Genomic DNA, 27,527 nt, shown 5'->3' with positions numbered 1-27,527 from the left:
TTATATAAATACTGTTGTCGATGTCTTATGGGAATGTCCCCGACCTTTTTCATTCACTATAACAACTAAAACGTAGAGAATTGAAAGAGGGTTCCACAAGAGATTCAACAAAAATGAGTTCCAGGCTATAATTTTGCTTATCTTTGCTCGAATTGTTCTGACAAAAGAGGAGGCTTCCCCCTGAATCCCCCCAAGTGTAATGAATGCTGTCTGTATTCAAAGGAATTCTAAGATTCCCCGAAACATCTGTTTACCAGAAATTTACGAAAAGATGGTGTGCATAAGATACTGAACTCCATTCACCTCAACCTGATAACAATTTTTTGGTTGAGCAAGCAAAGGCGTTTTGGCAATTTACAAGGAATTATTTATTATTTGAAATTAAATAAAACACGTGACAAAAAAGTTTTAATGACAAAAATAAAATAAAATACAATGTTTAATGTTACAACAAGAGTATTTCATATGATGCATTTTCCTTATCAGTTAAGTTCCGTTCTATAGAAAAAAAATCAGTCACTACTAATGGTAAAGGTGATTCTGTAAAGATTGATGCAGAAAAAAAACACCGTACAAATACTGCTTTTTCGGTCTGCATATGCAATATGTTCCGGACTGGATTCAGATCTGTATCTTTTAGAAAACCATTTATTCATGTCCTACTAAAATCAACGAAATTACGAACGATAACTCTTGCAGAGAACAAATTTCATATACAGTCCGTATGATTTCAATCTGCATAGAAAGTGTGACAACCGAATAGCTGGTTATTAGAACTGTAGCTGTTTATATGTTTGAAACTAAAGTGAACTCGGCGAGTTTTTGACATGCATGAGTCACCATATGTCTGATTTTTATAGACTGCTACTTAAATACATAACAGTTTTTGGGCAAAACATTAGTATAAACCTGGAAATGTATACTAATAGGATTATAGCAAATCCTGACGATCATATATTTCAAATGTTTATTGACTTTAATGTCATGTCATGGTTAGATACATGAACAATAATACATGGCAAAATCTGTATCACATACCGTATCATCCCGAAATACCTCAGCATGAGGGTCTCTGGCTCGAGGGCTGATATTGACCGAGGGTGATACAGCATGGGGTACAGATTTCGCAATGTAACATACAATTCAATAGGAAAGTACTACTGTAAACAAATTGTCCGAGAGACCTCGAGACAAAACAGATAAAGACTTCCGAGTAAGGCTACAATAAAAGTTCAGCAATGTGATATAGGTGTGTGATAAAGAGTTTTGAAGTCACAATGTCGGATACCAGTCAAACATTTAAGACTTAATCAGATTTTCAAAACTACTGTTCTTATTATCAAATGTATAATTAATTGGAAAAGAAGGTGTCGTGCGTGGAAATGATGGCACGAACAATATATTGATATTTAAAAAATCATCTTTGGAAGATGTACTGGTATAAAAATCACTGTACAGTAAAATCGTAATCTGCTATACAGCTATCAAAATATTGAACTCATGACACGTGACTTAACTTATATTCTATAAATTGTTTTGCTGGCTCAATGTTTTATAGTTACATGAAATGCCAATATTTATAGATTAATGTTAATGAAATATATGTTACATTATGTCATCTATTCAAATTGTACTTTTAAATTTGAGTTTTTCATTTCCTGCTTAAATACTTCGTCAAATTGCTCATTCTGGGCAACTGTAAAATAATTCTTCCAATCACCAGGTTGACCTGCAAATAAAAACTTCTTTAATATCATATTTTTTCACAGTAATCTTAAACTAAACTAAAGTATGGTATATACCGAAGTTGCTGTTTATAATGTAACATCTACTTTCTGGCTTTTGGGCTGACAAAATACACATCAAAAAGTTCCACATATGAAAACCACGTGTTGCTCGATCCATCTGATTGTCAAAACTAAAGTTAATGATATGATAATTAACATATGTTAGTCATGTGATCACCATATGACTCTCATATATAAATAGTTGCTTGCTTACGTGTGATTATCATGTTTGTCAAAACATGATTAGCATATGTGCAATAATCATATTATTCAGATCGAAACATGTTGACTATTATCGCGGTTGATTCAACTTATACTAGGTTTCTCATGCGTTACACTTTTGACTGTTTACAGACCGGGTGTTACGATTTGGCAGTCCTCTCTCTAACTTTCGGATTGACAAGGTGTGTGCACCACCTTTCGCTCATAGCAATGTCTTATTTTCTGTACAGTCCGGACTATTTAAATTAAATCTGTGGAAGTATGGTGTAACGTACTTTCTAACGGTACCTTATCGGCTATAGTTAGATTTAGACACAGAACAAGGAGGAACATGGCAAAACGGTGATTTTCCACGATATATTCTGTGATTGTAACTTGTTGGTTTCTATCGCTCGTTTTTTGTACATATATGACAATGCTATATAAAGTTTCAATATTATCTTTAATGGAAGTCTGTGCTTAATGCGGGTATGCTGTAAGATGCTTAAATACTGTACTTTAAAATCCGTTGATTACCTTTCCTGTAATGATCTGTCTTCTTTGTTAATGTCGTGTCTTTGAACGATGCATCGGCAGTTTTCAGATTCTTGAATGAACATTTATTTGCGACTTCCTGTACAAGTTCCTCGGTAACTTGTAATCCTAAATAGTCTGCCAAACGTTTGATCTCCACAGTAGGATTCTGTAAAAGCAATGAACCATTTCATTTTATGTGGATGAGCATGACTGACAGATATTTCCGCGTGGTAGGGGATTGAGCAGAACAAATTAATTTTCTTCTCGCGGAATTGTGTATTGAGCATGTTCCGCGCATGCTCATCCACTATCCTACAGTTACACGGTTAAGACATTATTTTTTTGAGGTCCAGAAGTGGGTTTTCTAGGTGTTGAATGTACCCACCCATTTTTCGGAAAATATTGTATACTTCATGCAAAAATTTGGTACTAGAATGGTCTATAATTGCTTTTTTTATATCTGTATATATCTGTCTGAACAAATAGAAAGAAAACCTGTAAAGTACTCTATATGAACCTTCAAACGAAACAACAGACGACAGACCTTATATCAACAGTTAACGACGACAGTGTGTACCATAATGTTGCAGCATTCTAGACTAGTTCGTTCCACTGAAATCTGAGCTTTTTAAATGGCAATAAGACTCAAGACTTTATTAGTTTTCATATTTTATATACCAGAACATCAACATTTGTAAACATCAGTATAAATATTTCAAATTCAACAATGTACAAAGTTTGTGTAAATGTTTCAAAAATAGAAGTAATTTATGCAACAGCACTTTTCAAAAACAATACGGCTTTTAAATAGACGGCACTGGCAAGGTAAATAAAGAGGACGGACTAAAAATTAACCCTAAAGAGGACGCAAAGTGATGACGGACCTAAATTAGGTAAGTAAGCTTTATATTTTACTTTTTACTGCATTTTAAAGTCAGAATTTAGTTTCAAATTTAGCGAAGTTTAAATCCAGCTACTTAAGTTTTCAAACCAAAATTTAGATGGACTTTCCCGATATCAATCAAGTTTCCAAAAGTTAATAAGAAACTAGAAGCAATTATTTAAATCCTATGATCTATGAAACATACTTCGTACAGCAAATTCCAAGACAATGTTTAAATTACACATTTAGACTATATGTAAATCTTATATCAAACTTGTTTTGGTGCAGAAGTAAAATTGGCTCTTCAAAATTTTAGTCTAAAAGACATTCACTTAAAATGAACAATACCTACAAGTAATTGTTAAATAGGACTATCAAATCCGCTAAACAGTATTGAAATATATCCACCAAATGAGAGTAAAATTCACTTTACCATATGTATTAAGGGGAGATAATAATGAAAAATTAGCCAAAACCGTCACAGCTGTATAAAAGACTGGTTCACCCTTGTTTAGCTACACCTTCCCCTTTTTACAAAATATCTGCTCCTGATTATTGACTCGGCAAAACCATACTCTTCTATAAACACAATTTCTACACTTTAATTCTGAAATTTTGCATTTTGCTCGAACTTTCAGAATAATTATACATTCAAGTTCCTTGTACATTTTTTACACAATGAATAATGGTAATAACCTTTGAATGCAAGCTATTTTACCAAGTTTTCAAAGGGACGTAATCCACCACCACACGACAACCTAGTTGGCGGTCTTTTTGTGGAAAGGAAGAACAGTAAACATTTTGCTTGGAAACTTAAACTATTTTCTCTTTATTAAGAACCTAAATGGTTTGAAGTAAATTAATTAAAGGTATTAATGTACTTACTGCAGAACCAACGATTCGAATGTTAAAAGTTTACTACTGTCCATTGTTCCAATCGGATAGTACATGGTAACATGGTAAATCAACCTGTTGGGTTGGAAATTAGCTTCCCTTTTGTTAAAATATTAAAGTTTAACTGTGATATAAAGTAAACATTACAAACCCGCTTCAATTCTTCATAACATAAATTAATGATTGCGCCATTCTCATCAGCCACACTTTCAAATTCTTTCTCATAGGCAAACCACCCACCGTATAAAGGTTGTGAATCTGTAAAATATGAAAGAAAACTGTTCCATATATGTATTTAAGTACAGCTCTAGCTTAAAACCAGGCTGATGCTTACATGTATAAAAGGGGATTCATGGATTCCCTAATACCAAGTATTTTTATTGCAAATCTTTCTGTAGGCCCCATAGAAGCTGTAGAAGTGCTAATAAAAGTAGTCCACTGGAGATATTACAACTTGAACTTTGGTTATATTCTATTAATCAGAAAACATTACAGGAAAATTTACCGCCAGAAATTAAACACCATAACCAGTCAAACAATATTTCAAGACAAATAGGAAAACCCAAATATTTTTTTTTTAAATCCTGACGTAGGCCTCATAGAAACTGTGTTCGAAAATAAAAGTGCAATGAAAGTTGCCCACTGGAGACATTAACGCTTAAATTTTGGTTAATATGTTATATTACAGAAAAAGTACAGGAAAACTTCCCGCCAGAATTTTTACACTATAACCAGTCAAAAATTATTTCACGATAAGAAGCAGATCCAAGGACATAAACACAGGAAGAGTTGTTTTTAGGACCTAAAAATGTATTTATACAGTTTCATTTACTACCTTAAGAAATGACGAACCACCCCCTGCCTGGTTTTTAGGCAGAACCATACTTAATGACTTTTATGATCTATTCAAAAAGTAAACACATTCCTTCATATTAAACAATGCATTTATATGTACGAGTTAATGATGCTAAGGTATTGAAAGCCCCCACCCCCCAAGACAACAAAACAGTTTTCAAGCAAGAAACTTGACCCATTCACTTTCACAGACGTTTAACGATTACAAATATACTACGTATCACTCTTCTAGCACAAAAATGATGTCTGGATTTGAGACAGTAACGCCCACTTTCATGACGTCATGATAGTAGTGATCTTATAATAGGTTCTATTGGCCCTTTCGTTAAAAAGTACTACATAATGAAACCAGGCTATATATTGATAACCATTGAGGTTGTGAAGCTGATTATGGTTTACTACACTATTTAAAGAAAAGAAAAAAGGCGGGGTTGAGTAACTAAATTGTGGTGTAGCAGAGGTGAAGGAGCGTTGACATATGCCCAGTTTCGAGAGATTACCATTCGGTTTAAGTGCAAATGTAGAAATATCATAACCCGTGTGTATAAAGATACCTTTCATTTGAAACTGGTAAAACTCTGACCAAGACATTTCTTTGAGTCCTAGGTTCATTTTATTTAAGAAGAAAAACATAGAAACCATAACATCCTTAGGGTTCCGATTGACATGAATGATTTTTCCGCCATTTTGTGTTTGTTCTTCAGGAAGCCATCGGAATGGTACATGCGTGTTAATGACACGTGGAGACGGTTTTCCATTCAAGAAATCAAAATTTTCAATCGACTCTAAAAATGCTGTTTCTTTAACTTCTGGTGTATATTCTGCTTTCCCATTTTGCAACATAAACAAAATTTCCCACAGCCAGTGTGTACCTAATAAGTAGATACAAAGCATTAAATCAAACAAAATAAGTTCTGAAAGAAACTAGCACAGTTATTATTTGGAAAAAACGGATTGTAAAATTCCGAATTTCAATTACCAAAAATCAAAATCAGGCCAGGATAAAGAGACTTCAGAGAGCGGAATTAAAAAATCGGGTTTCAGGCTACAGTTGATCAATTTTCCGCCCCCCCCCCAAAAAAAAAAAAAAAAAAAACAAAAAACAAAAAACAAAAAAAACACACACAAAACCAAAAACAAACAAACAAACAAAACAAAACAACACAACATAAAACAAAAAAAAACAAATAAAAACAAAAAACAAAACAAAACAATATCAACTAAGTTTCAAACGAAACGGAGTTCTAACCGTCGTACCATCAGAATCTATAATTAAATGAAATTAGATTGACCCTTGATTACCTGAGTCGCTTACTAACCCTAGGTCTATAAATGATATTTTTCTCAAATCTTTAAATGATATGATTGATCAAAATTTGAGTTGAGGAAGGATTTCAGGAAAATCTCAATTTGCGATCCGTTCTGAAACCGGGCCCCAGAAACCTCTTTTTTTCACCTTGAGTATTTGGCGTCACGAATAAAAGAATATTATGGCATTTCCGAAAACTTCCGAAATCTGCTACCGTTCTTAAAATATCAGCCAAAAAAAAAAAAAAAAACTGGAGAGTTTCTTTCTCTCCTTAATGGTTTTAGCGATAATGGCTAAACCCAATTTTTTTGGCCAAATAATATAAATGTTATTAAGACTTATCTACGGTTATATGCTTCATATTTTATCATGACGATTAACATGATGACTGTTGCTTTTCAGTCAATTTTCAATGTTTTTTTTTTTTAAGTTAAAATGTTGCTGATTATTGCTGATTTCTACTCAATCGGAAGTCCGGAATTTCAGGTGGGTTTTCAAAGCAAACAACTACAGGTCATGTAAGTCAAATGTTTATTTAATCGTATCGTCATTCTATTTTAAAAGGATAGATCGTATTTTATAGTGTAACATCACCTTTTGTCCCTGGGTCCCCAATATACATGTATTTAAGTGTCATTCTATGTAAGAATTAGGCAGTGGGTGACACATGGTACGGAAAAAACCCAACCAATTTGAAAGTTGCATCACCATAAAAGAAGATTTTCCATACCATGTTGGTAAATTAAGTTATAATTTCATTGAATGCACTGAAGATGAACTTTTCAAGGGCAGATAACTCTATCAAAACCTCATTTTTCCAACATTCTTTTGAAAAAAATTCTGAGCAAATCCAGTGATCAAATAATGTTCTTTTAGAATAGAGAAAGCATCATTGAGTAAAATTATACTGACAGATCGGTGGGTTTTTGACATACATGTTTCTGATTTTCCAATTTTGTCTGATTCTTACTGACACTTACACTTAATGACCTTATTATAATATTAAAATTAGAAAAGTTGACCCCAGTCTTTTCAGTATACCTATGTTTGAGTGAATAAGTGTTTATATCTAGCTGTAGGGGAGTTCCACAAGGAGAGGATTGAACAAAATATTCGACTGCGAGTTCCAGTCGGAACTACTCGTCCATTTCTGCTACACTAAAATAAGTTTTCTGTAACGAGAAAGGCTGAGAAGTTCCGATAACAGCAAGTTCATTGTATTTTGAACAATGTAAAAAGTATTTTTTTCTAAAACCTTAAACAGCAGATGAAAATGTACATATTTTAGCCATCCATGTACATAAATTTCTCATTTAGAGGTAGCAACCAAGTAAACTCAGCTTACCAGATCTTGGGTATGCTGCAAGAATTATATCATCAGGCCTCGTCTTGAATTTTTTTATTTCGTTTAATCGCCGCTCAGAATCCTTAGTCATTGGTGGAAATGGCGGGAATTTCATACCATCAAATACAGGAAATATACTTTCAAGTGACAGTGATGGAGACTGTTCCACGCGCGGTTTTGTCTCGCTTTCACCATTTACATGTAAGGTAGGTTGATTATCGCTTATATTTAACATAATTGTAGTAAAATCCTGCAAGGAAAAACACCTCTTCAAATAAGAATTAAATGACCAGAATATTAGGAAAAAATCAAAAGCATTACTTTTTTTCTTATTTGTTTTGCAATTCTTGGTATTTTTCAGTAGTAATAGATCAATAAGCACAGTATGTGATAATTTAATAAACAAAATGCTAACCATTTGCAAAGGATAAGCAGTAGTGCTTCTTTTGTTTTGATAATCCATCGTCAGAAAATGCAAAGAGCAACATTCCTCCAAGTATATTCCAAAAAGTAAGTACACACTTTGTATCATAAACAAATACAACATGCTCAACGTTTAAGAGTAATCAAGGGAACCAAGGTTACAGCGGTAATCAAAAGAATGAAAACCAGGGACAAAGACCCGATATGGAAAACAGACATACAAAGTAACAAAAGCAAATGAGCAACTCGGACTCCACTAAAAACTGGGAGCATGGACCAGGTGCACCGGTAGGGTAAGCGTCCTCTGCTTTTCTAGAAACACCCGCCGAGTTGCTCATAAAAAGTCAAGTCTGTGGTAGACAAACGAGGAAAGGAAAACTATGACCTGTTGAATAAATCAGTTTTCATGGTGCAGATGGATACACCATAACGATCCACGAGTTCATGATGACGACCATAGAACTTCTGTAGTGATGACTTCAATCTTGTAGCAACATAACCCTGTTCCAGAAGACTATTTGGTAGAGTTCTAGTGCGATACAAAAAGTCTGCGTAGTTTCGGCAAGTTCTGGCATAACGTATGAGTTGTGATATGAACACTCCATACGCAGGTGCTGAAGGGATGTTGCCACAGATGAAAGGAAAGTTGACAATTCTGAATGAAAAGTCATCACGTTTGTCGTAAAGTTTGGTCAATAGTTTTCCTTTACCATCGATTTCTAAGTGTAGATCAAGATAAGAGGCTGACTTCACAGTGTCTGTAGTATCCTTTATCTCGGGTTCTTTTGGGTAGATGCGATGTATCAAATCCCCGAAATAAGGATTGTTTAAAGATAATACGTCATTTATATAGCGGAAACTGAGATAAAAGCATCTAGCCAAATGATATTCTTTCTTTCTGATCAGATCAGCTATAAAGGCAGCCTCATAAGAGTGAAGAAGTAGGTCAGCAAGTAAAGGAGCACAATTTGTTCCCATTGGGATGCCGACCGTTTGTTGAAAAACACGTCCACCACATTGGACAAATATGTTGTCGATTAAAAATTCCAGCATTTTGTAAACATCTTCCACTGTATATCTGGAAGATGATTTTGAATTATTTCTTACAAAGTATGAGGAGTCTCTACCAAGAACTATATATTTGTATTTAGGTTTACCATCTTTTTTGGTCAATATAAAATACAGATTCTTTAACCAAAAACAAAAAAACATAACAAAAAAAACATAAAAACAAATAATAAAAATCGTAATCATAATATGATACCTGTTTCAACATGCTAGGGCGAGTTGATATGAAAATGCTTTATCGAAATAAAATATGCATTACTTTATATCCTTTAGAAATGGTTATCATTTTGACAGACATCTTTGATTGTTTGTACGAGTTGCAATTTGTTGAAATTGTCAAAAAAGTAACAACTTTTTGTTCACGATCCTTCACTTTCTCCGTTTAAGATCAGGCTGCAATAATTGACATATATTATCGATCCGTTCACGATCATTTATCTCCCTTGACACTGTGATGGGCAATGTTTATTCATAATTTGAGTATGAATATGAACGTTCAACACCCTTCTTTGCCCTTTCTAATCAATTCCATGGTTCAAATATTGACCAAACCATACGACAAACGTGTTGACTTTTCATTCAGGCAGAATTGTCAACTTTCCTTTCATCTGTGGCAACATCCCTTCAGCACCTGCGTATGGAGTGTTCATATCACAACACATGCGTTATGCCAGAGCTTGCCCAAATTACGAAGACTTTTTGTATCTCGATAGAACTCTAACAAATAAACTTCTGGAACAGGGTTATGTTGCTACAAGATTGAAGTCATCACTACAGAATTTCTATGGTCGTCATCATGAACTCGTGGATCGTTATGGTGTATCCATCTGCACCATGAAAACTGATTTATTCAACGGGCCATAGTTTTCCTTTCCTTGTTTGTCTACCACGGACTTTACTTCTTATGAGCAACTCGGCGAGTGTTTCTAGAAAAGCAGAGGACGTTTACCCTACCGGTCCAGATTCGACCTGTATCGAGTCTTTAAAGAAAATGTCTGTTCAAATTTGAATTTAATAAAACAAAATACTCATCAAAAGATCTCAAACGAGCAGTGACCATGCACTTATAGACAGGCAGATCCAGGGGGTGGGAATTCGAGAAATTGAACATTGTTTTTGATTGGAAAAATATGTTAATTCTTGGAAAAATTGGGACAAAAGCCTGGAACCCCTTTAATTTTTTTCGACCCCTTTTTCTAAAACTTCTTGACCCCTTTTAGTCTAGATAATTACGACGTTTGTCGAAGCATTTTTTTAAAAATCTGATGTTACGGAGACGATCAAGCAAAATAAAGACTCAAGTGAAGGCTGTTTCACTGTTAGTATGGCAAGCCAAAGTGGACAAAAATGAGCATTTTCTTATATTAAAAATGATTTTTTAATATTACAAATTCATTTTCTAATATTACAAATTAGATTTCTTATATCACAAAACACTTTTTTTAATATTAAAAAATCATGTTTTAATATTCAAAATTCAATTTGAATTTTTCTAATATTAAAAAACTATTTTTGAACACTAGAAATTGATTTTCCAATATTAGAAAATGGATTTGTCGTATTCAATGACGATTTTTTTAATATCAGAAAATCATTTTGTAATATTAGAAAATGTGACTGATTTCCTAATATTACAAAATATTGATTTTTGTCCACTTTGGCTTGCCATATGTTAGTATTAATAATTTTAATCGATTGAAAATTTCCTTAAAAATATTCTTCTTACCTTCGGAACTGTTAAATGAGTAAACCTAAAAGTGTCTGTATTACCGCCTATGTCTCATTATATCATGTTTTAGGCTGGCCAAAGCAATCAGTTTAAATGTCATTATTTAGTACGTTTAGCCAGGACGTTCCACCTTTTGAACTCGATGACGTTGGCATCATGAATGTAACCGGCATTTTTTATTACACCAACGCTCCTGACCGTGGGGCATTGTGATGTACATTTTTTTGTTTGTTATAGGTTTCACCATGTTAACGAATATGATAGGACAGTACTTAGACATTATTGATTAAATTGTTATTGTTGAGAAAGGGAGGAATGTATAATGACTTTAAGAATTAATATTGTCTATGTTAACTATAAATTGAATTATATGCATGTACGGGTAAACTGGACACATAGAATGTTTATGTCCAGATTCACATTGATTGATGGATGTGTCTTATATAATTGAATAGTATATATATATATGATCATGTTGTATATTCGGGAAGCGTGACAGGTGGTGGGCGAGTCAAAAGAAATGCAATTATACCTAGAGGTAAAAAAATACTTGTACACAAATAATAATATTCCAGAGCGTAACAGGTGGTGAGCGAGTCAGGAGAAATGCAATTGTACCTAGAGGTCAAGATTGATAGATGTGTCTTATATAATTGAATAGTATATATATTTGAACATGTTGTATGTTCAGAGAGCTCGCTTTTACTCCTGTAATAAACGTTGCAGTCAGTTTTACTTGTCTTGGCATTATAGTCCGTACCAGGCTCTACCACACGAATAGTCAGCACAGAAAATATTAAGTCAAAACATATATGTATTATGTTATGAATATCTCAATGGAAAAAGGGGTACTCCCTACTTACTAGTATATACATTGGTCTTTTTTCATTTTTTGTTCAATACATTTATAAGGAACGCCATAACTGTCTTATCTGGTCAATTATATTGATACGCGGTGCTGTTTTCTTTATATTCGGTACTTCCTTATTTATATGCAGTTGTACTATCTTTATATGTAGTGGTTTTGCTTTTATGTGCGGTAGTTTTACCTCTATATTCGGTGGATTTACCTTTATACACGGTGGTTTTCCCTTTATATGCGGTGGCTTTACCTTTGTATGAGGTAGCTTTATCTTTATATGCAGTGGATTAACCTTTATATGCGGTGGTTTCATCCTTATATGCGATAGTTATATTTATACTTGCGGTGCATTTTCCTACATCAGAACGCTTCTTTATATGCTGTTTATACGTCTTTATATGCTGTTCAAAGTTCGGTTTATGCTGTAAAAAGCTTTGATTATCTTATTGCAAGTCTTAAATGTTCGGAACTTTGAAACGTGATCAATTTTGCACATCACATTTTGAAAAAAAAATGGAGGAAATTATATTTTGCAAGAATTAGGCTTCGAGAATCTTAAAGAATCGCTTTTAAAAGAAACAAGAACTACCTTTTAAAAAAAAGATAGCCGACGCAGTAAAATTTTACTTCTAAGTTTCCACACATTATTTTCAAGAAAATAGCACATGGCACGCAATTTCAAATTTTGGATACAATTTTTTTTAACACCACTAAGTTATTAGTATTTGGCCAATCGGGAAGCAGAGTTGCGATCAGGTGACTAGCGTTTCCATAGAAAAACATCCGTAAGGTCAAACGGTAAAAAGCGAAACTATACCGACTGCGTCGGGAAAAAAATAGCACCTGACATTATTGGATTTCTATCTATTTCTCAAATGAAACAATTAAGCGTAAAGGATATAGATCGGAAATGATGAAATTACGTCTGAAATGTTTGCCTTATGGAAGTCGAAAACCAAGTGAAAACGGTGGAAATTTCAAGATTCTAAAAGAATTACTTGAAAACATATTAGAAAGCAACTTCACAATTATGGACATCAGTAAGATTCTTTCGGTTTATGAAAGTACTGTATGAAGAAAAATGAAGATTTACGACTTAAGCAAGCAAAATCAAAGCTTTTTACAGCAAATAATGAAGTCTGAACAGCATATAATGAAGTCTGAACAGCATATAAAGACTATACACAGCATATAATGAAGTCTGAACAGCATATAAAGACTATAAACAGCATATAATGAAGTCTGAACAGCATATAAAGACTATACACAGCATATAAAGAAAAAAAATGCTGCGGTAGAAAAATACACCATATATATAAATAAAACATTCGCATATTAAGATGAAACCACCACATATGTAAGATAAAACCACCGCATATAAAGGTAAATCCACCGCATATAAAGATGAAACCACCGCTTATAAAAGTTAATCCAATGCATATCAAGGTAAATCCACCGAATATAAAGGTAAAACCACCGCATATAGAGGTAAAACCACTACATATAAAGATAATACAACCGCATACAAATAAGAAAATACCGAATATAAAGAAGACAGCACTGCGTATAAATATAATTGACCAGATAAGACAGTTATGGCGTTCCATACATTTAGGTGTGTTTTTCCCTTGGTAGGCATATATTTGGTAAAAATTATCTTATCATGTATATATAGCAAGCTAAAGTGGACAAAAATCAATATTTTGTAATATTAGAAAATGAATTGTAAGCCACCCGCCGGTATCCTGTCCGTAATACCTGCCGTTGGTTACCGTAATGTACATGTAGAACATGTAGCGCCATATTCATATAACTCTTCGATTTTAATAGTTGTATTTGTAGTTTCCATTTTTATGGGTTTACTTTTTATAGGTTTTACTTCTGTGTATATATATATGCATAGGGTTTTCTGGTATTAGTCTTTGTCCCGTGAGATCGGATCTGGTATGCGTTCTTTTGTTTTATTGTGACCATGGATTCCCAATGTTTCTGGTAATCCAGATACTGGTCATAAGATAGGGTCTTTGTTGTTAAGTTCGAAATGTTTATTATAATATTAATAATGTTTATATATAACGACTATATCAACTGTACGAGTGGTGTCCGACGTGGTGGGAGATAGTACTGTGCTTTCATGAAGCGGTTTATTATTCCGTTAAACTTCCCGCATAAATAAAGAGTAATATTAGCGGTAGACATACGAAATCATTATCTTCCTTAAGTTAAGTAAAATCCATATTTGGTATTATTTCCTCACTAAAGTCTGGAAAGATTTCTGGCAAAAATTCTGGATTTGTAAATTGCCACCGAAGATACTTTCAACTATCTGCCATGTTGAAATACTTTCGCGTTTATATATGTTGGGAATATGTACCAGGTGACCTAAAGCGACCAATGGCAGATTGTCCTTTCTATAAGGGGCGTTGTGTATAGACAATGGGAAATGCTAAAAATAGCAAAAATAAATTATGTCAACTTGTCCTTTTACTATCCTTACTAATATATTAATGAAACAGTTCGAGTGAAAGTAAGAAATGGACAAGTTGTCATAAAATAAACGATTGGACACCACTTTCAAAAATGTGCATCAATAAAGCAGTCGAAACAACAGTGCGTAAGTTCCCTTTGACAAAATAGTACCCTCTACTATACTTTACAACAAAAAGCATGTTCAAGTCTGGCAAGGTGCACCTTACACAAAAATAAAAACTGGGACCTTTACAATGAACCTAATGTGATAAAATTATTTTACATGATGAAATAAAAGAGATTCTTTGACGTTTCACTCCTTGTCCCCGAAAATGGCGACTTGTTGACGCAGAACAAAACAAAGTACAAAAATGTTAAATAATAGCCGTGGATCATAACAAGAAGTGATATAAGATGAATGACTACTCCAAACATCTTGTGCAGCTACAAGTTATTCCTTATAAAGAGTGGCATAAGCCTATAAAATGACAAAATCAATGGAAGTGGGTAAGTGTAACCTTGCCATAGTGAACACTGGTTTGACAAACATACAAAAATTGAAATTACTATGAAATAGCATGTGTAGTGACATGTCAAATACTGCTTGCCTTGTGTCACAAGCATACCAAGTATAATAAATTCCTATTCCATCCCTCCACTGAATAAAAAGATTAATTTCCCAAGAATAAAAAAAAGTTTCCTACTGTTTCTTACAGAATTTTTAATATTACAAAATCATTTTTTAATATCAGAAACAATTTTTTAATTTTAGAAATTCATTTTGTAATATTAAAAATTTATTTTCTAATACAAATTCCTGATTTAGTAATATTACAAAACAAAACACATTTTGTAACATTACAGATTGAATTTGTAATGTTAGAAAATCACTTTGCAATATTGCAAAATCAGTCACATTTTTTAATATTACAAAAACGAAAAATCGTAATTGAATACAACAAGCCCATTTTCTAATATAAGAAAATCAATTTCTAATATTGAAAATCGTTTTTTTTTAATATTAGAAATTCAATTAAATTTTTAAAATATTAAAAAATGATATTTGAATATTTAAAAACTGTTTTATGATATAAGAAATCTTATTTGATATATTAGAAAATGAATTTGTAATATTAAAAAAAATATTTTTTAATATTAGAAAATATTCATTTTTGTCCGCTTTGGCTTGCCATATGTATATGATTAGTGTCAATTGTTAATTTAAATGGTATCACAGCAGTCCCCCAACAAATAAATACATAATGTTCAACTCTTACCTTACTTCTATATAAAAGAGGTTGGAATTCCGTTCCTCCATAGGATGGCACCATGTCAGGAAATAGCTTGTCATACAACCTCTAGCACTGCTCGGGAACTCTCACCTCATTGCTTTGACCATTGGTAAGTTCAATTCATAGTTTTGGGCTTAAAATAGATTTTGGTACGTGTTTCAATTTGAAAAATGCACAATTCTGTCATGAAATTATGGAGTATCCCCCTACCCGACCCACCCCTTTTCGGATTATCTGGATCATCCACTGCAGGAGAAGATCCAGAGAAGAAGGGGTGCCAGTTAGGGTTCCTCAGAAAAAGGGGTACGAGGTCAATACTTGCCATTTGTTGACAATTTTACACATGAAAATGACATTTTTTTCGAATATAAAGGAGGGTGCACCTCCCCCTAGATTCGCCACTACTCTTACTTTTAATCCTCTTATACTGTTAAGAATTTTAGTCGTTCATGACATTGTTTTCGTCTACAAAATGTTTCAGAATTTTGCATTCAGTCCGCCAAACTTGCTGGGAAGTGTTTTAATATGAGCTTTAAAAAATGCTACTTTAAGACATCTAGTATAGCCATGTTTAGGGTATAGAAAAATTCCAAATCGTCAATTCATATAGTGAGGAAACTGTTGGAACCGCCAAGGTACGATCATATTATTAACACTTGCTAAGGTCCCCTCATAGAAGTGTTGGAACTAGTGGTTTAAATGATCAGACGTATAAACGTAAAACGACTCCTGAGTTACTGATTAAAAAGGATGGTGCCCTTAAATATATTTTTTTGCCCCCAGCCCAAAAATATTTTTGCTGCATTTCTTACCTATGAGAGACGGAGCTACTTTGTACTCAAATAAGATTTGACTTTGTTGATAATGCATCGCTGTGTTGATATACATGCATTGCTGATGTCTCAACCAACGGAAAATAAAATAATGTAAAACTCTCGCTATTATTTCGAATAATTATAAACATAACTTATAGTTACATTAAAGTATGAATTGTTTGCAAATCTTGTACAGATATAACAAATTGTTTCATAAGACTAATATGGCCTCAAAACTTCTCTTATGTTGTTTTATGTATCATTATTATAAAATATGTGTATACTTTTAAAAACTGGATAGAAAGACCTATAAAATATTTGAAAACTGGAAATTTGTTTTATTTCAGGTTTTGATATATTTGAAGAAAAAATTGTAACAATGACAATTTATTAGAAAATTAAAATTTATATAATTTTGGTAGTGCCTCCATTGATACTCCTAATCAACCACGATTAGAGAACGATAAGTGTAGAAGAACCTTAAAACAAAACTGTAGACTCATTTTGAATGTCATTTAAGGGTCGAAATCCAAAATTTATTTTTCATTTTTTACCAATTTTATTGATTTGTTTGCTTAGTTTTGTTTTTATAGGTTTTTCTGTCTACATACATTTGTACTAAGACTTTTATTCCTTGATGGAAATAAAAGAAGTGTATTGAAGAGCAATATTTAGTGGTGTCCTAAATAAATTATACGGATGCGTATTAGCATTTTTAAATTTTTTTTTTAAATCGTCGATTTTAACCTTGGAATCATCAACTTAAATCTTGGAAATTCCAACTTTAATCTTGGAATTATCAACATTAATCTTAGAATTTCCAATGAGTGTTTGACCAATGAGCGTTGCACTTCTGAGTGTCGGACTATCAATGTTATCCATAACATCATCGAACCGGAACAAAAATCTGAAACAAACTCGTCCTGATAGAACTATATATCAATATCTTCACGACGAAAACTAGCCCGAAAAAACGTTCCGCCTGAAATCATACTTCATTTCATTTTTAAAACAGATGCACCCTATGGCATGCAGATTTTAAAAAGTTTTAAGTTAACAATATTTTTACGGGCGATTTATTTATTTATTTATTTATTTATTTATTGCCTATTCTTCCTATTTTTAGGTCAGGGACAACCCCCGGTCAATTGTAAATCCCCTTAAAATGCTGGATCCACCCCTGAATACAAAGGTATGGTTGAATCGTCATAATATTCAGTTATTTAGTGACGGAAAACCGAGATAATGTCATAAGTCCGACGCACATTGGTCCGACACTCATAAGTCCGACGCACATTGGTCCGACACTCATAAGTCCGACACGCATTCGTCCGACGCTCATTAGAAATTCCAAGATTAAAGTTGGAATTTCTAAGTTTAATGTTGATAATTCCAAGATTTTAGTTGAAATTTCCAAGAATAAAGTTTGAATTTCCAAGTTTAATGTTGATAATTCCAAGATTAAAGTCGGCAATGTGAATTTTTTTTTTTTAAAAAGGATGGCCCTAATACGCTTCCGTAAAATTATCCTTAAACACATATTTTCGATTTATTTACCCTGGTAATCACTTTTTTTTTCAAAAAAAGGAAATTAAGTAACCCATGTATAATTTCTTCTAAAGTTTAAGACTTAGGTTTATGTTTTGTAACATTTAAAGAAAATACTGATATATGGGTGCATTTTTTGGTAGTCGCAAATTGAAATTCATTACAATTAGCATTATTGTTTGAATTACCACTTTGAAAAATATTCCTAGAATCTTCTTGGCCAAGAATTCCAAAAAACAGTATTACATTTTTGACAGCTGTATATATGATAACAAAATGTAAGTGTTGATAAATGCAGAAAATTTATTAAATAAATTCATGGAAAATAGTTCAATGGCATGGGATAATCCATTTTTCAAGAGTATTGAATTGATTTGGAAACGTGTTAACGAAAATAAGATATGTTATTAATTTACCTGCCAGGATGACGTCTTCGTACAGAAAAAGACATTTGATTTTTCCAATTTGTCCATGCTGGCAACTGATCTTAAGGTGCACTTCCGAAAAAATGGTATTTAACAATTATGCAATTACCCTCGTGGCACGGACAGGGTTAAATCTGATTTTTCCACATTTGATATCCTGTTAATCATTAATGAAGTGCTTTAATTTACATCTAATTTTTCATACAGTTTAAATGTCCATATTCAGAAAATGTTTGCAATATTGGTTTTATTCAATTTCTTCTTGAATAAAACATTATATGACCTAGGGATTCAATGACTATTTCGACCACACACCTGTTAAAATAGATGGGAATATAATATTCATCGTACCGGAGCACAAGGGACTGTTTTTGTGTAATCTTTTGTTGAGAAGTCGGAAAGAACGGGGAATTATTCTATGAAACCTATTGATTCATCAAATGAAATCTTGGGTGTTACGACATTATAGCAATCGCTCTCGTTAATGGAGATTAAAACCTGTAACATTATTGTTCACAGAGAAATAAATACCTAAAGTTGATTATCCAAACGGCACTATTTTTCTAGGCGTTGGAAAATAAACACTTAGTGCTAGAACTGGTAAAGAGAAAAGCTACATTGCAGTTGAAATGAGTTTTCTATTTTTAATAATTATAGTGGGTGTTATACATCACAATTTGTGCGAAAGGGATTATTACTTGGTTAAAAAATTGCATGAAGATTTATTTCGAAACTATAACCCTAACGTAAAACCCCTGACGTCACAAAATACGCAGATTGAAGTTGATGTAAAATTATACTTGCTTAGTATCTACGAAGTTCACGAAAAATCCCATTCTATTACGGGAGATGTATATTGGGATATCACGTGGTCCGATGGATTAATGCGTTGGAATGAATCTGAATATAGTGACACCGATCATATCTACGTCCCAACTGAAAAAATATGGATGCCAGATATAATCGTGTCAAATGGCGTTGGAGCAAGTAAATACCTTCATCATAATATACGAACTGATCACGTGTCAATATTATCAGACGGTACAGTCGGTTGGTGGCCCACTGGTGACGTTACAATTCAGTGTGAGGTTGTATTAACGAAATTTCCTTTTGATACGCAGTTTTGTTATTATGAAATTGAGCAGTGGTATATGGATTCGTCAGACATGGTTTTGCTGACGTCATCGACTGGTCCACATTTAGACTATTACGTTGAAAACGATGAATGGGATCTACTTGGGACCGGTTTTCAGACTGATTATTACACTGATAGTTTTGGAAATTATTCTGCCGTTAGATTCCAGATAAGCATGCAAAGACGACCATCTTTTTACGTTATAACTATGCTTTTACCAGTGTTTCTTCTGTCTTTTCTGAACTCATGTTGTTTTCTCGTCCCACCAGACAGCGGAGAGAAAATAAACTTGAGCATGTCAATGTTTCTTGCATTCGTCTTGCTGCTAACAATTCTGACGGCAGAATTACCGTCAAGCTCCAGGAACATGTTTGTATTTGAAATAACTATATGTATTAATTTGATAATGAGTGGAATAACGGTTATTCTAAGCACATTGATTGTAAATTTATGCAATACATCTGACATAGGGTTAAGTTTATCATCTTTAAGGAGGGTCACTTGTACTCAGTGCAAAAACATGTGCAAAAAATGCCATGAACGAACGGAAGACGCGACTTCTATTGACAAGAGGACAAACTCAGTCGTAGAAACAAAGTCATATGAAGAAGTCACTCATAATATCGAAGGAAAGGTATTTGCCAAAAGGCTTGACCGAATCCTATTTAGGCTATCAGTTTTCATAAATGTTATATTAGCATGTGTATTTTTCTCATTTGTATTGTCATAAGAGACTTTTCGAATTGTGTGTATGTAGCTTATTATGAATAACCTGGAATGCCCAAATTGTTAGGAAGCGGAATTCGCATTAAGCTCGTAACATTAAGAGAAAAAAAGATCCACAAGAATTACTCTTATGTGTACAATATATATTTTAAAATAAAAAGTCAAAGGTATTCAGTAGTAAATGTTGAAAGTTTATTAAAAAAAACAATGTCAATATTAATATGTCAGTATTAATATCAATGATACAAGTAAACATATATTTCAGAAATAAAGTAGCGAAAAATATTTTCATATTATTAGCTGTGTTTTCACGAAAGAGTGCTTATGCAATGGAGCTTTGCGAGTAGAAAATGTTATAAAACGGAAACCTTTAATTACTAGTATTGTGTATATATTTTAAGTTTTCTACATTTGAAATTTTACGATGTGCATAGATAGGCTTATCACAGAAAATGGTTTGCTGCAAATGATATGATGCATTTAATGAACATCAGATATAAAATGTGAATATCACACACACACACACACACACACAAATTATACGAACTCCACAAAAATCCATGTACGACATAAGTCGAAATGGTTTGAAAATATTGCATTATTTACTTTATTCTTTACTAAAACAATCACCAGTCTCCATTGCAAACTATTGATATAAAACAAACTACTCAGGAATTTGTCGATATGTACAAATGATGTGGTAATATACGCGATGATCACAGCTAGTTGTGAAGAAATCCTCTGTTCGCTGTTATTTTCCTTTGCACTTTATAGTTAAGCATTTTTTTCTCATGTTAATGAAATTGTCCGTTGTATCTTTACCACCAAAAACAATAATACCACCAATATTATATACTGTTGTTAACATACCGGTGTACAAGCTCAATCAATTCCATCATATACATTATGTACAATTCATCTTTGAATATTCCATATTTGCTTTAAATTTTCTAAGTATTGTGGCAAAGAAAATATATCTATCAAAACTACAATACCAAAGATCAAAGCAAGGAATACTATTCCTACTACCCCAATAGATACAGAAGAAGGCCTCGAATCTTTAACACTTATTCGCTTGTTTATCGAAGATGAGAGGTTTTTGGTATCAACTTTGAGCTCTTTCTCTATCTGTGCAATGACTGGGGCAAGTATCACCCTGAGTTCATCCATTGTATAATTGGTTTTATTTTGTGTCGCCCAGAATGCTAGTCTTTCTTTGTAAGCACAATCACAAGGACACATCGCTTCAACTGTAAAACAAAAATTAAAACCACACAATTGTAACAAACTTAATTTACACTGAAAATTACATACATTAGATGATTTAAGGGGATAAATAATTATTACAATGTTTTATATGTGATATCCCTTCTTTTTGATTTGATAATTTTCCGATTTGTCACGAGTAGAAGGTATCAAAAATGAGTCAAACATATTTTTCACAATACAACAAGCAATTTTACAAGGATAAGTGTCTGCATATGGAAGATGTAGTCACCAGTAAATAGCTAATCATATGTATTTAAGGAAATTTTCATTTCAATTTATCTTGCATGTAAGATAAAACAATTCCAAATTATTATTCCAATAACTATTCCATTATTATTATTGCAGCAAATATATTCACTCATGATAAATGCAATGTTCATGTTTACTTTGCAACAACTTTTTTATTGACAAAAACACAATTTATTAACAAAAATTACTTCGCGTTATCAACGATACTCAAAAGTTGTGCTTGTCGTAAGTCAGATCAATGCGTTTCGTCCGATATTGTTAGTATGTCTAGATGAATACATAACATTAGTTTTCCCTTAGTTTCTTTGCGTTGCATTTAAAGAGTGTTATACTTGTCACTTAGCTAACCTTTACCTGATAACCATTTTATTATGGAAACGAAGTTATAATTGTGTCCCTTTAGAAATAAAAAAAAAAATATTTTCATTAGACCTCTTTTATTCACTTTACTTTAATCAATGGTGTATGATTATATAAATCGATTCATACAGCTTTTATAACGTCTATCGAAAAATCATACTAAAGCATGTCAATGCAGTAAAAAAAAACCAAACAATTAATGTCGCCAATTCATTTAAAGTAGGAATTATTTCTTACGAGACATCTGTAGCAAGTACGCTAGACTGGATAAACACCGAAAAGTGTAAAAGGTTTGGCTCGTTTGACCAAGTATAAGTACTTGATTGATAAATTGATTGCAACTGCAATTTACATCATGATGCAGATAAATCCTGCATTTCTTAACCAGAAACCCTGCTTTGTTCCAGTCCGACCCGCTGAGCTGTTTTATCGTTTGTGCTAGACTATCGAAGCAACAAAACTTAATAACTTCGAGCCCAATGGTCGGCACTCTATACCTTACATGTCACATGCTTGGTGGAGCAGATATGAATTTTTGGTGTGACTCAATCGGGGATCGAACCCAAGATCTATCGAACTAGAGACGACGAGCATGCCATTGACAGCTTCAGATATTAAGGGGTCAAACCAGGGACCCCAGATGTTTTCTCAAGAACAAAATGTGAACAATTATTCATCATATACACTGGATTTGATAATGCAAAGCTGAATTATGAATTTGCTTGATTATGTTTTTAGATAAATAACTTTCTGAGCATTTTCAGCATTTGATAATAAACGAATAACGTCTTATTTTCTTTTCAATTTGATAAGGGGTTGAGGCAAGCTATGTTGAGACCACCTTGTTGAAATAGTTGTATTAAACATCAAAAGAACTACATGGGGCAAACATAGGAAAAAATACATAGGAGGGAAATAATCAATGGAACCAAGGTTATAGCGGTAATCAAAAGTATGAATCCAGCGACAAAGACCAGACATGGAAAACAGACATACACAACAAAGAACATAAAGTAACTAAAATCATACATACACAGTAACAAAAGCAAATGAGCAACTCGGATTTCACTAAAAACTGGGAGCATGGACCAGGTGCACCGGTAGGGTATGCGTCCTCTGCTTTTCTAGGAACACCGGTCGAGTTGCTCATAAAAAGGAAAAACATATATTAGTGAGCTATTATGTTATAATTAAAGAAAGTCATCCTTTTATGATTGAATGAAAATCACTCTTATATATCATCAACTCGCTTAGATAATTATTGACAACATATAAGGTTGTCCTTTCAAATCATTTTATTATCTTCAACTTGTACTGCCCTAATGATTCAACTTAAATTCTGGGTCAAATATGCTAAACACGTCGACACATCAAACTTTTTTTATTCTAATTCAACTGATAACAATAACAAAACGGAAATCGGACTAGTGTATTTAAAATGTTAAGGAGGTAGACCTATGGTAAGGGACACGCTCTTAAAAATCATTGGAACGTTTGTATTCATCATTTTACATCAATCTCATGTAAGCATCAAAGTAACTTGGATTGATTTTATTCTGTTTCAAATGAAAGCTTGATAGGCTTTGGTGAAATTGAATATGATACAAGCATATCACTGATTTCAAGAGTTGTTTCCCTTACCTTAGGTCTACCTCCTTAAATTCTTAACTGACCATATCCATACTTCTTGAGCATTCTTACTTACCAACATTTACTGTTACACCAATTGTAAAACTTTCCGTTGTTCCAACTGCATTTCTTGCAAAACACACATACATTCCCTGGTGTAAAAATTGTATATTTGTCAAAACGAGGTTGGGGGAGGCTACTGTACCCCCGGTAAATGGTACGGGTATATTTCGATACGAACTGCCATCTTTTATTTTCCAGTAAACTTCTTGTACTTGTGGAGTGCCACTGACCTCACAAGTCAGTGTCAAACTTGATGACGTATTGACTGTAACTGTTGTCTGGATTATGGTAACCGCAGGTTTGTCTAATTGATAGATAAAATATAAGCATAAAATTAGATGTGGAAATAAAACACAAACTTTGTAAAAAAAAAATTTGAATGAAGCAAAACATCAATGAAATAAATAAATTGTTTTAATTTTGATTTAGGTCAACTGGAAAATATTTTATATTTCTTATACTTCAGTTACTTATATCACACAGACTCTGTTATTTCATAGAAAAGCTTTTGAGGTAATAAGTCGCTCAGATGATTACCACAAAACATTTCTTTTATTAGCATTTTTGTCTAGAACAATTCTCTTAGTTCGAGTTTGTAAAAATTTCATCACAACCATTGGTCAGAGGCAGGCATGTTTCCATCATAAATCTTCAAAGTTATGAGAATAACCCTGCCATATTTCCGATTTCATATTTAAAGTTAATTATATTCCAAGAAAGGATCATCGTTAGGCTAGATCCTTTGATCCAAGTTTCTGCTGTATAGGTAACGTTTTGACTTTAAACAAATCTATATTCCGGGATTTTATACATCATATTTATCCTAATTAACTTGAGAGGAAACTCAAGTAAAATGTATGACATACACGACGATTCTCGGTTCTTATCGTCAACTTTCCAACCATCTGTAACAACATCCATTCAATACGCGTGTATGGAGTTTTCGTATTACAACTCATACGTTATGTTAGAGCTTGCCAAAACTACATTGACTTTTTGGACACCGCTAGACCTGTTACATTTATGCTTCTGAAAAATGTTTATGTTTCTACAAGATTAAAGTCATCAGCATTAACATGTGGATTGTTATGGTGTATCCATCTTCTCTAAGAGAACCGATTTTGTTCTCTGTGCCAGTTTTTCTCTTTAGTCTTCTCCAGACATGACATTACATTAGCATCTCGGTAAAAATGCAGAGGACGCTTACCCCACCTATGCGTCCAGTTTTCAATGGAGAGTACGTTGCTAATTTTATTTTGTTTCTATGTGCGAGTTATTTTAATAATTTCGTGTTCTTTATTGTGTGTGTCTATTTTCTTTGTTTAGACACTTCTGAATAATAAGCGTTCGAATCCTGGTTGAGTTGATTATCGCTTTTCCTGTATTGAAATTATTTTTTATTTAGTTACTGCTTTCACTCTGGAAATTGTATGAAAGGGTAAAAAATCACATATATATATATGTAAGACATATTGGGTTTTTTAAAAGTCAAACAGTTAACATTTTGCTACGAAAAATTCAACTTCTTAAACCTCGGGTAAAGTGACTGAATCAAATGAATCACAAAAACTATAAGAAATTACCAAGAATTAAATTCATTTTTTTTTTCAAAAAAGTTTTTTTCCGGTACTTTAATAAGGATATTGTTAATCTGCTGTATAAATTATTTCCATGTACATGAAAATTCAACGAATCGGTATCTGAAGAAAACAAAACTGTATATAAACCTCCAAATATAATGTGAATAATACCTCCAGTAACTGTAAGTGTGGTCCCCTGACTGCTATCTTCATGGTACGCATTGCTGGCAACACAAATGTAGCTTAAAGCATCTTCGAAAGTTGCAAAAATAATAGAAAGAGATGGTGTCGATGTAGTAGACCCTGAATATTTTGCTGAATTTGTTAGGTCAAGGTAAGTGCCATTGTCAAATTTCCATTTCACATTATCTACCGAAGGATTTCCTTCAACCACACAACCAATGACAATATCAATACCGAACACTACACTATAATTGGTTGAATTTACTGTCGCTTTTACTGCAAATAAAAAATCGTTATGGGTTCAAAGATTTATAATGATGACCTTTGTTTTGCATCAATAGTGTATAAGTTGGAAGTCTGAAGTACCAGTCCATATAAAATTCAGACACTACCTACAATAAAGGTTATGAAGAAAACTCACCAAACAAATAATGCCCTTTTTATCGACATATGCTACATTTTTGCATAACGATAGTTCATTCTGTATTTTGATCTGCATTTTTGAGAAAACCATATATTTGTCTACTAAAAATCTATATATATTCAAAACAAATCAAAAACTCTTGTAAAATGCCTATTTTTATACTATCTGTATATTTTTATCTGGAAAGTACAACATCCAAACGACAAACTAAAACTGGTTTTGTAGTCTGTGACTGTTTCTGAATTGGAAACTGTACTGGATTTGGTGAGTTTTCGAGATTCATGAATCATCTCCTGTCTGATTTATATGAAGATTAATACTTAAAGTACTTTAAAATGTAACACCCGGTTTTGATTTCATTTGTTGTCAAATATCAAAATAAACTAGAGTACCAATCAAATGAGCAATTCGTCATGTAAAGTTTTGAAGGAAACAAAGAGTGAAACAGAACTAAAATCAGGATATGTTTTTTCTGTATCGATTTTTCGTTTTTCATAATTTTATGAATTTTAGGAGTAATCAAGAAAACCAAGATTCTAGCAGAAATCAAAAGAACATAATCCATGATAAAGACCAGACATGGAAAACACACAAATACAACAAAGAAAAGTAATTAAAATCATACATACAAAGTGACAAAAGTGAATGAGCAACTCGGACTCCACTAAAAACTAGGAGCATGAACCAGGTGCACCGGTAGGGCAAGCGTCCTCTGCTTTTCTAGAAACAATCACCGAGTTGCTCATAAGCTTTGATATTAGAAAAAAATAATATAATACAGAATTAACAATTTATTGCCTAACCTATGTAGTAAACTTGTATATAGTTTGCTTAATTGAAATAAACCAGGGATGTCTCTTTCTCACCACAAGACCTACTTACTCACGTTGAGTTCGTATGTTATATCAACAAATTGTGATTATTTTATAAAACTTACCTCCGTAAACATTAAATGTAACTTGTGAACTTTCAGTTACTCCCATTGCATTCGACCCAATGCATGTATAAATTCCTGTCATATCAAGTGATGCTCTGGGGATCTCTAGAGTTGGTGATTGTAAAGTACCACCTGTGAGTGAGAAGGGTGCAGGTACAGACCCATTTTCTGTATAAACTGCACTCAACGTACTGGTTTCGATTTTCCATTCAACCTTACTAAGAGCGGGGAACGATTCTATTATACACACGATCCGACTTTGGTGTCCCACTACGGTCTGAATCGACCCCACTGGGACAGTGACCAGTGGGGCAGCTGAAATTTATATACAAAGTATAATTTGATTTATGTATTGTACTTTTAGTACCATAGTTCTTGTTTCATTCATTTTTCAAAATTGTCCGTAAACAAAACAATAGGATAGCTTAGTGTAGCTGGGTACATTTGATCTGCTTCAGTGCAGATGTGTGAAGGAAGGATTGACTGAAGATCTACCTAAGACATTTCAACAGTTAATATTCATACCAGCT

General features: G+C 33.1%; 3 protein-coding genes across 4 annotated transcripts in view; 1 reads left to right on the top strand and 2 right to left on the bottom strand.

Moving 5' to 3' along the window:
- Window positions 1-391: 391 nt before the first annotated feature.
- Window positions 392-11,159, bottom strand: LOC148612312 (sulfotransferase 1 family member D1-like). The gene is made up of 6 exons (XM_088593624.1): window positions 11,029-11,159; window positions 7,812-8,061; window positions 5,712-6,029; window positions 4,454-4,560; window positions 2,526-2,691; window positions 392-1,729 (listed from the first exon to the last, which is right to left on the bottom strand). Exons 2-6 carry the CDS (start codon window positions 8,044-8,046, stop codon window positions 1,620-1,622), a joined length of 936 nt encoding a protein of 311 aa, XP_088449750.1. The 5' UTR covers window positions 8,047-8,061; window positions 11,029-11,159; the 3' UTR covers window positions 392-1,619.
- A 7,639-nt stretch (window positions 11,160-18,798) lies between these two features.
- On the top strand, window positions 18,799-20,336 carry LOC148612311 (neuronal acetylcholine receptor subunit eat-2-like). Its single transcript, XM_088593623.1, has one exon. It carries the CDS (start codon window positions 19,072-19,074, stop codon window positions 20,305-20,307), a length of 1,236 nt encoding a protein of 411 aa, XP_088449749.1. The 5' UTR covers window positions 18,799-19,071; the 3' UTR covers window positions 20,308-20,336.
- A 137-nt stretch (window positions 20,337-20,473) lies between these two features.
- The window catches only part of LOC148612310 (hemicentin-2-like), a 32,174-nt gene continuing 25,120 nt past the window's right edge, over window positions 20,474-27,527 (bottom strand). Inside the window, exons 9-13 of one of the 2 annotated variants that reach the window (XM_088593622.1) lie at window positions 26,998-27,312; window positions 25,625-25,912; window positions 23,887-24,177; window positions 23,215-23,326; window positions 21,430-21,553 (exon numbers count right to left, since the gene is read on the bottom strand). In XM_088593622.1, the coding sequence (XP_088449748.1) occupies window positions 23,250-23,326; window positions 23,887-24,177; window positions 25,625-25,912; window positions 26,998-27,312 (971 nt within the window). In that variant the 3' untranslated portion in view covers window positions 21,430-21,553; window positions 23,215-23,249. Of the gene's footprint in view, window positions 21,554-23,214; window positions 23,327-23,886; window positions 24,178-25,624; window positions 25,913-26,997; window positions 27,313-27,527 lie in introns of both variants that reach the window. The other variant, XM_088593621.1, reaches the window with a different exon arrangement.

The sequence above is a fragment of the Perna viridis genome, chromosome 7, assembly GCF_037379345.1.
Source record: "Perna viridis isolate PV_CMFRI_1.1 ecotype Kerala chromosome 7, ASM3737934v1, whole genome shotgun sequence".
NCBI classification, from domain to species: Eukaryota; Metazoa; Mollusca; class Bivalvia; order Mytilida; family Mytilidae; genus Perna; species Perna viridis.
This window is presented reverse-complemented; position numbering and strand designations above follow the sequence as displayed.